Source organism: Colletotrichum aenigma (assembly GCF_013390185.1).
Source record: "Colletotrichum aenigma strain Cg56 chromosome Unknown KSG_Cg56_contig04, whole genome shotgun sequence".
NCBI lineage: Eukaryota > Fungi > Ascomycota > Sordariomycetes > Glomerellales > Glomerellaceae > Colletotrichum > Colletotrichum aenigma.
The window spans coordinates 2,944,029-2,959,643 of NW_023500910.1; the positions used below are offsets into that span (position 1 = coordinate 2,944,029).

Below are 15,615 nucleotides of genomic sequence, written 5' to 3' on the forward strand. Positions count from 1 at the left end.
TGAGGATGGTGGTGGTGGTGTTGGTGGTGTAAAAGGGGTCCTGCGGAAGACCAACGAGACGTCGATTGTGCTTGGGCCCTTCCGCTCGCCTTGTCGTCTGTCCTTGGTCCGCCTCACGTGGTGAGACCCTTCAATGAAGGGAAGGGCAGGTATCAATGCACGGTCAGGTCAGACACGCGGCGATACGGTGAGATAAACTTCCGTTGCCCAAGGCGGACACTGAGATTCCGCACTCCGCGGGGTTCCGCGATGCGATGGCACGGCTGGACACCGGCTCGCACCATGTTCAAAGGCGATGAAGGGAAATCGCCCAACCAAAGTCGAGATGATGGGGCGACCATTGACGTGAAGAGGAGCATTCAAGCATTCTGCACTGCTGTAAGTCTCAGATACCTATGCATCAGTACGACCGACTCACGAGAAGGGGGACGGCGATTCGCATAAGGAACAGACAGACGGACGGCAAAAATAACGAGAGCGAGACGTCCCGTCACCCTTGCTAGTGACTCCATTTCCATCTCCATCTCCATCTCCATCTCCATATGCGTCTGCGTCTGCGTCTGCGTCTGCGTCCCCATCTCCAAGCCCAACCCCGTCGCTGTGGCCGGCTTCTTGTTGCCTCCACTGTCATTGCGCCCGCTCGCAGGCTCCCCGCTCACCTCCCCGGTGGCCCTGCTCCCCGTCGTCTCGTGGCCTCGTCAACTGTCAATCTAGTCTCCACCGTTGCGCATTGTCGTTGTCTCGTGCGTCGCACTCATTCCCCGAGAACTCTTGGCCAGGTCATGTCGCGATGATGATGGGGGTTTTTGATGTTTTTTGATGATTCGGTTTGCAACGCAGCCCCATCCCATCTCTTCCCGTCTTGACTCGATCCAAGTCGAAGCGATTGAAAGGGTGCCCGCCCATCCGTGTTTCTCCCCATAACGTAGGTGTCCGTACTCACACTCCCCTCCTCTTTGCAGCCGGTGTGAGCGGAATGTGACTCGATGCAAGTGGACCGGGATTGGTTCTTTGGGCTCTTCTCGGAGCTCTGGGCTCAGGCCAACGTCCACACTCATCTTGAGAAAGTGGCCGCAGGACTGACGGGCTTGGCAGACGTCCTTGTTCACCCTACTTGCATCTTTTGGCACCTGCAGTCGACAGACAACGCACGTCTGCACCTAGTGAACCTGTCTACCTATCCACCTTTCTACATACCTACCTACACCGAAGGTAGGTAAGTACCTGTCCGCGGCCACGGCCCTCGGCTGCATCTGCGGGACTAAAACAAAACCAAACAACTTAGAATAAAGCACCGCGGCCAGAAACGAGCCGGTCAATGTCAATGTCAATGCCAGTGCTGATGATGCCAGTGCCTGAAGCCGCAGTGCAGGTCTGATAGCATCACCTCGGAGGCTAGCCCGTGAGTAACGCCAATCCAAACCAACCCCAAGCCGCAACGGCGATGGCATGCGATGTTGTCACAATAAGCCTTGGAGTGTCGCACTTATTGACGGGAGTGCCTGTTGGCTAGATGTCTATCTGCACACGCAAGACCCAGCAAAACATATGCAAAGACCAGGCGCACGAGAGCGACGCAGAGAAGGAGCCAGATCCAGCCGAGAACCGCGTCGCCATTGGATTAGATTCAACATTGTTCCCTTCCATCTCCAATTGTGCTACCGATACCTCAGACAGCCAGCCCGTCGCCATTCTCCACCATTTCCGCAGGCGTGTGTGGTCCAGCATCACATCACATCCAAAGGGCCGTGACACGGCCCACCGCCCACACCCTCCTCCAGCTCCCACCCGGGCCCCCAGATGAAATGCGAACATATGCCCGGGGCGTCGCTACGGTGCCGTGCGGTGCGGTACGGAGCGTCGCCGCCTTGTCCCAGCCTTCTTGCCTTATCACCGTCACACTGTCGAGTCGGGAGTGTGTTGTCGTTACTGTTGTCGTTGTCGTTGTCGTTGTCGTTGTTGTTGTTGTTGTTGTTGTTGTTGTCCAGATAAGGTGCAAAGTAAGACTTGACCTTAACTTTGCTATCGATGCCCGTGTCTCTGTGCTTTGTCTGGAAGACGGTCCATCAGTTGAGAGGTGCTGACTGCCCTGTAGGTAGGTGCCCGGTCCTCTCTCTGTCTGTGTTTGGCTCTTGTCATTTGACTATCCGTGAGGTGATTCCAACTAGCAACCATCCACCATCCACACCCTACCTAATTATCGATGGCACCTTGTCTCTAATGGAAAGCCGTTGAGGCTCTGCCACTCTATGCTTCTTGGCTTCACTATCAGATGATCCCCGCGCTGTCATTCCCTTCGCCGTGCTGCTGCTGCCGACGTTGTTGTCGTCGCCACTGTCGCAGCCCCTGTACATTTGGTATGTGTCTTCGCAGTCGAGCACCGTCTCGTCTCTTGTCACCTGTATCTCCCGTTTCTGATCTCTGGCATCAGCTCAGGCCAAGACTTGGACTATGACATGGCGGCTGGGGCTCGTACCAGGGGAACCCCATCCCCCAAAGGAAAATCAAACACAACGTCGGGAGTCCCAGCAAAGACGTTAATTACATACCCCCCGTCGAGGCAGCCATGTCTTCAGTCAAACCCCCCCCGATGGGCCCCATTCGAGGTCCCCGACGGACTGGTCACCTGCACCAAACTCTGATTCCTTGATCCCAGCTCCCGCCCGCAGCAAGAGAACCCTTAGCTTACCGCCGCCACCACCGCCGCCGCCGCTGCCGCTGCCGCTATGCGACGTGATGCTATTCCCCAGAGACCGAGCAGTTGCAATAACTACCTTACCTTGTCATCCAAAGCACGAAGCACCGGCCACCATGAGACACGACCAGCCTCTGACGGGCGGCAATAACGGACGTGGAACGACAAGCTCAAGCTTGCCGCCTTGCCGCGATTTTTCTTGGCATTATTCCCTTTCTGTTTTTCTTGTTTTTCCCCCGCTCTATTCCCCCCTCTCCCAATCCTACAAACCCCAGTCCTACAAACCCCAGCCTCCCTCTTCTATCCAGGGTAGTGATTTGCTCCAAAGTTACCAAAATCGACATTACCGTGGCCATGGTTGATGGCTGCAAATCCGCCGAGCAGGAACAACAAGCTACTAGATCCCCGTTTGCTCAATTTTGCTTGCTCATTCGCCCGTCTTGTCTGCATATAAACCACGTTGCCTCCAACCCCTTTCGGAACCCATCTCGGGGATTCGGCAGCTCTCAAGCTGTCAGTTTCCGGCCTGAAGCGTCTACGTCCCCTTGCATGTTCCTCCGCCTCCACATTTCCGGACGGACTGTAATGTCTGCCCGCCGGGCTGCCGGATGGCCGATGCCGGTGCAGCCGCCGGCGCCGAATGACCGCCAAGCCCAATCCCTGGTCTTGGCTTCACGGCGATGCAGTGCGCTCCAATCCAATTGCTCTGAAGCAACAAACTCTTGGCAGGCTCGTAAAAGTGATGCGTCGTGATGCCGAAGACGCGTCTTTGGCGGCGCGGCATGAGGCAGCGAAGCGGCGAAGCGAATACTCTGTATGTAGACAAGGTGCCGCCATGCCAAGATCGTGACTGTTGCCTCAGCTGGCCACCTAGCTATCGTCGTCGATGTGGTCAGGATGGCTAACGGAGTCCCACGGATGCATGCTGAGCAGGTTTGCCAAGGACCGAGCGAGCTACCCGAGGTGTGTTTCCACTGGTATTGCATCTCGACCCTCCGGCCGGTCCTTTGGGCATTTGGACCTTCGCTACACATGAATGATGAAGGCATGGTACGATTTTGTCTGCGCGGCTACCACGTATTGGCTCAAGGGCGGCTTCATCGGCCATCGTCATCGGTGTCAGACCTACTTGGGTAAGGTAGTCAATTGACTTTTCGGTCCCCTCCACTAACCCTATCTCCCCGCCGGTCGAGTCCCACTACCTTAGCACCAGCATCGTCTTGGGCACTTAGCAGGCCCCCGGAACCTCTACCCGCCTACCTGACGTTGAGGCGACGCGACGCGAGGCTTGTTGATGTCGCTACCACTACCACTAGGTAAGGGCACAGAAAAAAGGCAGTGGTGTAGGCCATCCACCAATGCTGGAATAGCAGTCGCTAGCGTCATGCTCCATAACCAACAGAGCATTGAATTCAGGCGATGCAATCCAAAGTCGGGTTGAAACACGAAGGATTAGTGATCAAGGAGAGCAAATCGAGCAACTGCAACATGTTCCGCGGTGAAGGCGGGGTTTGTAGTCGCAAAGTCATCAGGCAATGTCTCCCCTCCACGCCAACGTCGTTCCAACCTTGCGATGTGTAGACACAGCCTACAAGCACAGGCACAGATATGCACATGCAGAATAGTACCTCAGATAGCGCACATATCCGCAGATGCAAATGCGGGCTCGATCTGACGGTGCACGTAATAGATTGACAAGTCGGGCCCTGGTCAAGAATCAGAGGTCAACCATTCCCCTGGGCCCCGAAGCCGAAACCGCAGCCGCCGCCGTGGGTGTGGGCTTGGGCTTGGGTATAGCGACAGGCAATGTCAATCCCGGCGCAGCTCCCATTTTCGCATTTGTGAAATGTGACTGTTTTCCGTACATACTACGCAGTACCTACGGACTTTCTGGGGCTTTGATGCTGTTCTGTTTTTGAGCTCTGTGGATTCTTTCATTGCATGGGTTCGTCAGATCATTCGCATCGACGACAGCATGGTTCTTGCCGGGGAGATTGTTGCACAGAAATTGCCGTGTAGTAGTTGGCGGGGTGCATGTAATTAGATCCCCGACAAAAGTGCCCGTCTCCGTTCTTTGTCTCTCTCTGGGCCAAATTGAATTGTCAGTCATCTGCGGGCGGACATGCTCGCATGTCCGGCCCCACTGCAACTCGGCCCATCTGCCAAGACTACCGCAGTAAGGGCCAAGACGACGTGGAGGGCCGACGCCAATGTCTCCAATGGCGGGCGAGTCCAGGCCCAGCTGCGATCGCCTTCACCTTGCCATCACCTCGCCATGTTATTTTGCTGTTGGAGATGGACAGCGAGGTGAGGTGCGGTCCCTAGATGTCCGCACCGCGCATCATTCTAGTCTACCTTAGTCTGGTTGCTGGCCGTTGCGGCCCGTCTGTTTCCTTGTAAGGTAGTGAGTGCGCTTGCGCAGCATTGGATCCATCCGTACTGCTGCTAACAATCACGGATACATACCCTTACGGACTCGAGTTGAATCGAGTCGCATCGAGTCAACAAGCCATTCACCGCTCATCACGCATCACAAGTGTCCGTCGCCAATCCGACTGTCCCGTCTGTACCGCTCGAGCTCAACGCCGCAGAAGCCGCAACATCCATCCAATCAAGCGGTGCCGTTGACAAAGTCGAGAAAATGTTGCAACTCCACCTCATTAACCCGCCTGCGGTGCATCACAGCCTCAAGCTAGCGAGGCCAAAGACGGCAAGGATCAGTCCGATCCACCGTCGACCCACTTGAAAAGGCCGATTGAAAAGAAATAAAGAAAAAGACAGGGCAGATTAGGGTGGCGCCGGTGGGTGTCCTCAGAAGAAGCTGCGGCACTTAGTAAGCCACCTTACCTACTAGTAGGTACTGTAGATACATACGTACACTTCCCAGGTATTATGGGTCACGTACATAGCAGAGGTATCCACCCTGTGCCCTGCCCTGCTCTTGCTTGGCCCCTCAATGCCGATCAGGATCCCCCATGCATCCCATCCCATCCATGATCCAACCCCATTGCGCTGCCTGTTTGCCATTCTGGCTGGTTCTGGTCGTAGTTCTGGACCCAACTCCAGGGGTCCAAACCCAGCCACGGGGGGGAGGGGGGGAGGGGGGCCGGCCGATGAAGAAGAGCCCACGGAAAAAGAAACCAAACTTGCGATCTCACAATCTGGAGTTCGCGCTAGCGGCCCAACTCGACAAGGACCCCGACTTGCCAAGCTTCCAAGCGCTTGTATCCGTGAGGTAAGTCCGGTACGTAGCCAAGCGTCCAAAGGCATTCGTACGCTAGCGTGTATCCGCACTACCTTACGCTGCACTGCAATTCCCTTGAACCTGCCGACATCATCGCCGGCACCACACGTCAGACAGTACTGTTACTGGGCTATTCTGCAGCGCTGTCCCTCATGCTCGAGCAATGGTTTATGTACTGCATAGTAAGGTAGTGTAGAACTCGACTGTTCTTTTCTCATTCTTCTCTGTCCCTCCCTTCTGCCTCGCCTCGCCTCGTCTCATCTTGCCTTGCCCTACCCGGAGCGGCCAAAGGTTGTGGTCGATCGCCCCTTGGGCACAATCACCACCTCCTTCTCACCTAACTGCCACCCTCACGGTGCTACGCATGGTATTTGCAATTTGACGGAGGGAAATGCGCTACCCCGTCGATGCCGGCACTGCTATCCTCCCACTTCACGCATAATGAACCACTCGCCGTCCGTTTCGCCAGTATCTCGGGTTCCTATCTCGCTTCCTCGTCACCTCGGTTTTTGGTTTTCGGTATGGCTGATCCAACCACGAGCAAGTTGAAACCGTGTCACCGCCAGCAATCACCAACCCCATCCTTCCCGTTCCTTAAGTCACCACATGCCTTAATTTGCTGCGGCGGCAAGCCAAGTTAGGGGGTGCCAGAAGGACTGCGACCAAGCTGCCCACTGCTGCCCGTCACCTCTCCGGGGTATGCAGGCAATCGGCCACTTTCCCATCGTCCCGTCCGCCACCCCTACGCACATCTATTGCTCCCATATTGCCCCCTCCTCTCCCTGGTCTGTCACGGTTCTGCAGTGTGTTGGTATCGTCTTTGGATTTGTCACTGTGCTTTGTGTACCACGGTGGTGTAGGTATGCTGCGCGACCTGCCCAGTACGACCCATATCCAATTCACCGGATTCAACCGGTATGTGGACTGCCATGCCCTCGGTATCATGGAATACCTAAATGTGCGTCTCGCACTTGTACTAATCCATATTGCGAAACCAGCATATCCGTACCCGAGTTGAACATATTACTCCGAATCTTCTTTGCTTGTTATGGATACCCAGCTAGACGCTAGCCTTCTTTTTCCTTTTTTTTTTTTTTTTTCCTTCTTCTCCCTCTCGCCCGCCCCTCGCCCACAACCTACCAACAGCTGCCACTACATGCTGTGATCCATCTCATTGCGACTCACGTATGGGTAGGTACGTACAGTGCACTTTTTTGGCCCCCATGCCATCCAAGCGGGACATGCAAACCGCAGATTCACCAGGCCATATCGTTTAATAGACGCTAGTCCTTAAAATCGGCAGCACAGCAACGCTTGACCAAGGCACGAATAGGCGCGATAGGTACACCTCTTCCGGGGTCTCATAAGTTAGCGCGGTAAGGGGGCCACTGTTTATGTCAGCACCCGAATATTCTGGTCACGTTAACAGTGGGACCTTGTCCGAACTAACAATTGAAACCCTGGAGGAGGTGTAGAACCTGTAAAAATGCTGAGGTCCCGCCATCGGAGGGCTAATTAGCCCGGCCGACCCGGGGTTTGCTCCAGGTTGAGACGACGCCATGCCATCTGTGAAGATCCATGTCCGTGCTGCACTTGCCTGCTCTCCCTTTCCTCTGCGTCCCTTTGCCGCGCCCCCCTAAACAGCATAAACACAAAGCTGATACGACTGTCGCTGAGGGCCATTTGTCTATCGTGCACGTTCGGACGCTCTTCCGCCAATTGCCAGGGGTGTCTCAGCTGAATCACACCCCCTCCCTCTCGCTTCGTCCCCGGTCCCACATCCCTGGTCAATCGGCTTTCATGAAAAACCAAGGCCGGCTGGCTGCCGATTCATCTGACGTGTAGAGCCCCGCCGGCACCTTCATCGGAATGGGCATCGTCGTTCCAAACGCTTCATCGAAGCCTGGTGATTCGCCTTGGTGTCGCTGCCGCCGGTGCTGGTGCTGCGGGTTTTCCTCATCGCCCTCCTTTCCGCCGCGACCCATGTGAGTTTGCGCCCGCGCCCGCTCCAGCGTCTGGGCACCTTGGTCGGCTCCCCGCCGTGTCCCAGAATCCGCGCAGCCCGCCGTCCTGCCCACCGCGACCAACACGCCGCACTCCCAGTTGCGACAGGAGAGCTTGGCCGTTCCCGACTCCCGGTCCTTCACTAACCGGCCCCTAGATTCCAATTTAGGTCAGCCTTATGATCGATCCACGTCGTTTCGTCACGTCCTGCTCAGACGGCATATGGTTCCTCTGGCCCCTCCCTCCCCGGCCTTTTTACTACTGCGACGTTGGTGCCGCCTATCACCAGGCCTCGCGATGACTTACCATGCACTCTCTGACAAGTTTGCGCTCCCCATGTATGCCCAGACCGCACCGTTGCACGCTCGTTCTCGCACGAAAATGGCCTTGCTATGCAACAGCAGACCTGTTCGGGTGCTTTCGCAATCTCGCAGTAATTCTCGCGGAAAGGTGGAAGACTTCCACCACTTCTCTTGCATGCAAATAGTGCCGGCAGCCTGATTAATGACGCGAAATGAGCATTCTCAAAAGACAGGGGCATTTGGGCACCAGGATCGACCGGCGCCGCGGCGATCCCGGCCGGGACATACTTACAGATCTACCGCCTCGGCTGCTCGAAACGGTCTTTTCGGTCGGGAAATAAATACGGAAATGATGCTGCAAATCGACCGCTTCGGCGGTAATTGTTCTAGAACCGGAAGGACCTGACCTTCCGGCCTTGCTTCTGGTCGACTTGGACTGTCTCGCTTCGTATTCCTTCATGCCCGAATCACCTACAAGGGTGCCGTGGGGTGTTAGTCCGCTGATCACCCCGTCAAGTCTCGACAGGTTGAGTGCAACCACACGTACCTTGACAAGCATTGTAAATAGCTGTCAAATAACCATGGTTCAGAGATCCCAGCGAAGAAGCCTGATGACAAATTGCTTAGCGAAACCCCCTTGTCAAACTGCCCGCCAAGAGCTGGGAAAATTGTTCAGCCTACATACCACGTAGTCAACGTCGACGGGATAGTCGGTTGCTAACCCCAAACTACGAGCAGTGTTTCCGAGTCCACAGTAGCCTAATTTTAAACGGTCAGTTCTTATTTTGACACGCCACAAACATCAATTTCTGGCGCCTTGGGGGGTATGCTGACCTGTGTGTTGCCAAGAGTCATTCGCATGGCTCCCGGAACTGCGGATTGAAGTCAGCTGTCAGAGTCGATGCCATCTTTGCCGGGACCCTCGTTCGATTGACTGACATTGTATGGACAAATCCGTAGCGACTCGTTTCGGAAAAGTCGTAATTGTCAAGGCTCTTGACCAGTTTCTCACCAATACCAAGAGCTGTTAGGAAGCGCCGCAGCTCCTTTCCAAACAGTGTCTCCGTACCGGCTGTAGTCTGCTGCGCCTCGAAGCGAGGCAGGTCGATGAGAAACACCATCTGCCAGTGTGAGCTAGGCCGTGAGGAGGATTGTGATGAATCGGGGGTGACAAACGTTTTCTAGAACACCCGTTTCTCCCCAATCGTAGGGAACCAGATTGCCGGAAGGAACCACAAGTCGGAGATAGCTGCCATAATCTCAGCAGCTGCCGGTAGTCTAAAGAATGGAGACGTTTTACCCTTCATACTTTAGGATCTGCAACTTAGAATGCATATACCCGCCGTGCATGGGCGGGAAGCAGAATCTGATGAGCCCAGCAGGGGCGTTTGACCGAATCACTGCTTTCTGTAGGATACTGTCAGTGAACGTGTCATCGGTCACGGATAGGGGCTTTGTTGGCAGTTTTTCACGTACCTCTGCGTCGTTTGCTGCATACGCAACCAGCACCATCTTGGTGCGCCGACAGTCGATCTTCGATAGAAGCCACTCCTCATCCCATTGAAAAGAGGAAAGAACGGCGAGCTGCAGCTGCTCTTTTTGCAACACTTCTTCGATCTTGATATCATCACCCGTCCTCGGGTATCCTCGTGCCCAGGTTCTCCTGAAGGCTCCCTTGGCGAAAGGTAGATCGAGGGCATTGGCTGCTTGCTCCTGTACCTTCAGAACAGGGGCAGCGTTTCTCAACTCTTGGCTGTCAGCGGCATCAGTCCGTTGAGATTTTGACGTCTGGAAGTTCTCGTCAAGGTCAGCTTGCGTGGCTGATCGTTTTCCCAGTCTTGCGAGACGTTCCTCTTCCATTTTTTTCCTGTCAAGAGCAAGGGACCCAAACGTAACACCAGTGGTAGGCTTGATGGACTGCTTTAATGGGATCGCTGGCGCATTAGATGCCTCCGATCGATTGTGAAGTGCGATGTCTTCTTGTTGCAAAGATAATGCAATGGCCAAGGCCAGATCCGGGTCATCTTCCGCATCTGGTGATGCAGAACGCGCTGGGTTGTATTCTGAACTCATAGTCGCGCGCAAGCCGCCAGAAATACGCTTTTCCGGACTGATTCAGTATTTATAAGGTGAGAAATTGAATTCCAGAGTCTGTTTTGTGCTGAATTCGGTGTGGAATAAGTTGAACGTGGGCTAAAGGCAGCCGCGATATCATACAGCGTTTATTAGTTAGGTCGGGTAGCTGTCGCGGTGTCACGTGCCTTCGTGATCATATTGCTTCTTTGTTGCATACTCCCCCATTCTTTCCCCGCTTAGGTACATTAGATGCAAAGAAGCGCCGCTCTGTTGGTGTACAATTAATTAACTTAGCGCTCGTATCTGCTTGATTTCTTCACAATTTTTTCAGACTCCCAATGACAAGGGTGGAATTAGTATGTGACAGCTTGATAGTTGCACGATCAGGTAGCAAACACGACAGATCTAATGTATTCATGACTTGTCCCTGATTACAGTTGCTCGTCTCGTCACTGTCTGATACGCAGAGACTTATGGCAATACTTGCATTATTGCCTTCTACCGTCTCGTCGTCACGCTTGTGTATGTAACTATTTACGTCAAGAGCTTGGACATATTGGTCACAAGCTGCTGAGATATGGACGTGGCTCTGTTTGCGTTTGTGGCTCGATTGTCTGATCCGTCACAACGACACATGGTAGCTGGACAAGTGGCGTTTCTTCTTATTGTGGTTCCCGGCAAGCATACCTAATTCAATTCCCCGCCTCCTCCCAGCCCCTTCGCCTCTGCCATGCCTTATCACGGTGTCAAGATGACAGGATGAGGGGGCTTGCATTCACCATACACGGCATCAGTATGATGGCCTTGGGCAACAGGGCAGAAACGAGTTGAAACCCGTGCAGCATCGAGAATCAAGGCTTCATCTCTGGCTCAACTAGACTGTATGGCATGCTGCGTATTGTGAATGTTTGCATGGGCCCAAAGTGGTATGGGCTGATCTAGCAAAGCACATCGCCATCCACAATTTACGAACTCGCTCGAGAATAGACCTCGAGGTAATGTCCGAATGAAACTCCGAGATCCAGCTGCGTTTACAACCGTACCGTATGAGAGCTGCCGCAGAAAATCCTATTAATATTCGTCATGCCCACCTTGCTTCCCGTCGAGTTCAAGCCGTGCTATTGCGTAGGACAAATACAACAAATTTCCCAACAACGTTATGTCATCAACCCAATATCCAGTACACAGGATAGAGTGATCGAGCTTACGGCCTTTGGAATAAAATACAGCACTCGCTCATATTCATGTATTCTCGATGTGCATCACACTGACGGGCATTTACAGCCAGTGGTCCCTAGACAAGGTAGACTGTCCGTTTGTAATAGAGTATGATGTACCTTTGAAAGTACGCCACGAAGCGGTCCAACGAAGATGCAGACGGAAAATGATTGAAGTTGTCCTAACTGAAGAAAAACATCGATGTCGCCTCCGGGGTATCAAGTTGAATACTCCTGACGTTGGCACAAAAAAAGCATCTGCCAATTTTGCCACATCCCGTAACCCCAAGACACCCAACAACAAAAATCACAATCAACAGCCAGAACTCGCAGAGACTCCCGTTCCATGCTAATTGTTGGTCCCAAAGTTTCACATACATAGATCATGGACACCTGGTTGATGGGTGGCGTACGGAAAACGTCCACCTCATAGCCCAGACCAGTGGCTTCTTCAAGAGTACAAAGGACGTTCTCCCGATTTGGCAGCCGCCAGAGGGGAGTCTAGTTTGAGGATTCGACGAAGACTGTCCTCCATGACACGAAGATCGGAGGATCGGGCCTCCTCGTCCTGTGTAACAATACCATTACTGGCGTGCGGAGTTGAAGGTATCGATGGCGAGGGTTGAGGAGAGCCTGTCATACCCTTGCCTCCAAACAAGTATTTCTTCAAGGCCTCGGAGCGGTCCTCGGATGGTGAGTTTTCCGAAGCTTTTGGTGTACAAGGTTGACTAGGACCGGCGCGGGCAGCCCGAATGCGGTCCTGGTAGGGAGTCGAAAAAGCAGGGCCAAGTGGCTTGCAGGGAAAGCCATCAAGCTCTGCCGAAGAAATGCCGCTGGAGGATCGCTCGAATGGCATTCGATGCCCCGGGTGGGTATTGTACGGTTTCGCGGCGAAGGGACTGTCTCTGAGCGCGGGAGCCGGCGGCGAGACAGGCCCCTGAGGCCGAGAAGAGGAGTGAAGAGAGCTTACTCGACGTGCCTTCTCCTTTTCAGCCCTATCTGCTCGAAAGATAGCATCAAGAGGAGACTCTCGGGCCACAGGCACAGTCGATGAATGGTGCGGAGTCGGTGCCTCATGCTCCGTCACTGGGGGAGATGGTTGCTGCTGAACTTCTCGTCTCATGCCCGGATTGCCTGGGGACTCGGGGATCGACTTCGAGTAGAAGCTAGGCATAGGCAGAGCTGAAGGGGCGGGAGATGCGTGGAAGGTTGCGCCAGCGAAGGCTGCAGCGGTGTTTGGCTTGTTGCTGACGGGAATGCTCTGGGGTGTTGACCGACGGTTCTGGCGCGTGTCTGGCGATGCTACAGGATTGGCACTGGGATTCTTCGCTCGAGGCTTGTTGCGAGAGCGCTGCTTGGAGCCGGTCTGAGCCCCCGCGGCCGACTGGGGATCTGGAGAACCCGAGTAGGACTTCTGAGGAGTGTGTGGACCGAATTGATCAAAGGCAGAATTCGACACATTTGCCATATCGCTCTCGGAGGCGTACATTTTCTGCCCGGCCGCCTTCCCGCCGCCATTTCGACCTCGACGACGGTTGGTTGTAGGCTTCGCTTGATTGGTTGCCTCCTGCATACTGATGTCTGAAGGGACAAGCTGGCTTGTCGCTTTTCGGCTTTCGGTGTTTTGCTTTGCGTTGTAATTAATGTAACGAGAGACGGCAAAGGAACGAGAAGAGTGCTTTGTGTACGGCAGTCTCGTGCCCAGAGCCTAGTCGGTACAGGCAGAGCGCTGTAGGTACGTAGGCTAGGTATGATGCGTTAAGATGAGGCAGGCTTGTCGGGTAGATCGGTTGACCGCAGAGTGAGTGCAACTATGGCTGTCGATGTGCCGCTGGGAGCGTCGTGTTGATGCTTAAAGATACTGGGTTTTTCGCTTTGGTTACGGGCGGATGATGGTCGGATTGCGTGTTCAAGCGCCAGGAGGATGGTCTGTCTGAGGAAGCGGGTTTCGGGGAAGGGAAAAGTAGAAGCAATTATCTGATGCAGAAGAAGCGCGTGATGGTGCTCTGCTCATTGTGCCGTGCAAAAGGAGGGCGAAAGTAGATAGGGTGACGCTGAAGCAGCGATGGGGTGGGCAGTGGCTGCAGCTGTGATGCGGCTAGGCAATGGCGAAAGAGGGGAGAGGGGCTTAAGTAACCCTGGCGCCAAGATTGGGCTCGTTCGGCAGGGCCTGGCGAGGCACGGCATGCCATCCCAACCTGTGCTGTTCCTCGCAACTGTCCAACACCACCGACCAAAATACATCCAATCAGAAGCAACTGAGCCACTGCTGTCCCTCATTTTCCGGGCCGTTCCCAATGCCAGCCTCACGGTAAGCCACTCCTGCTATGATAGGCACCTCACCATCCTTGTTTCCCGTGCACCAAAAATGGCAGGGCGCGAGTCACTTTCCAGGATCAACTGCGTCACTGCTGTGACGCGGAGACAGCATGGTTGAGCATCTGTCTATATACTCTGAAGTGTGGACTGTGCTGCAGATATCCGTAGTATGACCTGGTAGTTCGTCAAGCTAAAGTCTTCAGCGGCAGAGAACTGAATTGGCGTCGCATTGCCCGCACCACTCGATCGATATTCGAACTCCCGTCATCAAATAGATGCCACCAGCTATGCGAGTGTCTCAGGGCAAATGGAACGCGGCACGGGTACCGTACCTTACCTGACAGGACCTCAGGTAGGGCAATGCTGCCATACGACTACGGTACCTAGACTATCTTCTGGCTACCGTACTTTACCTTAAGTAGGCACTTTTGGAATCCATGGATGGAAGCCAGCGGAAGTCAGAGCTGACATGAAAGGCACACTGAACTTCGCCGCACAACCTACCTCATCTACGTAGGTAGGTAGGTATCCTGGGTGGGGTGCTTATGGTATTCGTACCTAGGTAGGTACACTAGGCACCATAAGGCACCTTCGGTACACTACCTAGGTACCTAAGTAAGGTACTCAGGCGTTAGGTACGTATCCGTATGTAGTATGCAGTAGGTGCCTCGCCCTCAGTTCACAGCTTAACTCCATCCAATCACAGCTCGCACCTGCCTACGAAACGGAGTTGCTCTAACCACTGGTGGCAGCCTTGCCTCGCCCCTCAGTCATTACCACCCTACCCTGCCAAAGGTAAGTTAAGCAGTAGTGCTTCACCAACGCAACGCCCGCGAGGACGAGCAAAACTAGCCACGAAACACGACAATAAAACATCCAAGAGGTACGGGAAGTGGTATGGAATATCTTCATTCTCCCGACCGCATCAACCCGACGTGTTCTTTCTTCCACGACAGCCTTCCCTGTCTACCTTCCTGCTGTACCCTGCTGTCACCTGCCGATTCTGCCACCTCTTTGACCTCACTGATCGATGCTGACCCTCCCCACCTCCAACCAGGTACTACAGTATCAGGAACAACCAACCGTTAAATTCGAGAGCTCTTCTGCCAAAGTCCGATTTCCATCACCACTTCAACAACTCATCGACCCCGCCCCTCGACTCCCGGTCTTCCGCTTTCGCAGCACTCGCCGCGCCCCCCCGAAACGTCCACCGAACCCCGCCGTTTCTAGCATCCCACCATGGCCGACGTCGACATGACCGATGCCCCTGGCAGCGTCGTCAAGAAGGGAGCTGACGGTGACTCCAAGGCCGCCGACGGCAAGAAGCGCTTCGAGGTCAAGAAGGTTTGCATCTCGGACCAAGCATACTCTTTCTGAGCTTACGGATGGGTAGTGGAACGCCGTCGCACTCTGGGCATGGGACATTGTCGTCGACAACTGCGCCATCTGCAGAAACCACATCATGGACCTCTGTACGTCGAATAGAAGGACCATCGGCTGCTAAGCTGTTTCCCCGGACATACTGACACCACCACAGGCATTGAGTGTCAAGCGAACCAAGCCTCTGCCACGAGCGAGGAGTGCACCGTAGCTTGGGGCATTTGCAACGTACGTATTCTCGCCCGACGCAGCTGTACGTATGCTAACATTTTCACCAGCACGCCTTCCATTTCCATTGTATTTCTCGCTGGCTCAAGGCCCGCCAAGTGTGCCCACTGGACAACCGTGACTGGGAGTTTCAGAAGTACGGTCGTTGAC

At 54.3% G+C, this 15,615-nt stretch overlaps 4 protein-coding genes across 4 annotated transcripts; 2 read left to right on the forward strand and 2 right to left on the reverse strand.

The window, feature by feature from the left end:
* Positions 1–282: 282 nt before the first annotated feature.
* CGCA056_v006675 (uncharacterized protein) lies at positions 283–1,625 on the forward strand (the record flags this gene model as incomplete). Its single annotated transcript, XM_037321924.1, has 3 exons — positions 283–378; positions 1,353–1,402; positions 1,514–1,625. The coding sequence occupies 3 exons, from the start codon at positions 283–285 to the stop codon at positions 1,623–1,625; spliced, it is 258 nt and encodes an 85-aa protein (XP_037180349.1).
* Positions 1,626–7,726: 6,101 nt separating this feature from the next.
* On the reverse strand, positions 7,727–10,318 carry TDP1 (Tyrosyl-DNA phosphodiesterase 1; the record flags this gene model as incomplete). Its single annotated transcript, XM_037321925.1, has 10 exons — positions 7,727–8,096; positions 8,250–8,440; positions 8,538–8,716; positions 8,793–8,853; positions 8,931–9,004; positions 9,080–9,117; positions 9,185–9,366; positions 9,422–9,494; positions 9,555–9,652; positions 9,722–10,318. The coding sequence occupies 10 exons, from the start codon at positions 10,316–10,318 to the stop codon at positions 7,727–7,729; spliced, it is 1,863 nt and encodes a 620-aa protein (XP_037180346.1).
* A 1,671-nt stretch (positions 10,319–11,989) lies between these two features.
* Positions 11,990–13,111, reverse strand: CGCA056_v006677 (uncharacterized protein; the record flags this gene model as incomplete). Its single annotated transcript, XM_037321926.1, has 1 exon — positions 11,990–13,111. The coding sequence occupies one exon, from the start codon at positions 13,109–13,111 to the stop codon at positions 11,990–11,992; it is 1,122 nt and encodes a 373-aa protein (XP_037180347.1).
* Positions 13,112–15,096: 1,985 nt separating this feature from the next.
* Positions 15,097–15,614, forward strand: Rbx1 (E3 ubiquitin-protein ligase RBX1; the record flags this gene model as incomplete). The annotated part of the gene is made up of 4 exons (XM_037321927.1): positions 15,097–15,201; positions 15,251–15,329; positions 15,395–15,465; positions 15,516–15,614. The coding sequence occupies 4 exons, from the start codon at positions 15,097–15,099 to the stop codon at positions 15,612–15,614; spliced, it is 354 nt and encodes a 117-aa protein (XP_037180338.1).
* Between the last annotated feature and the right edge of the window lies 1 nt (position 15,615).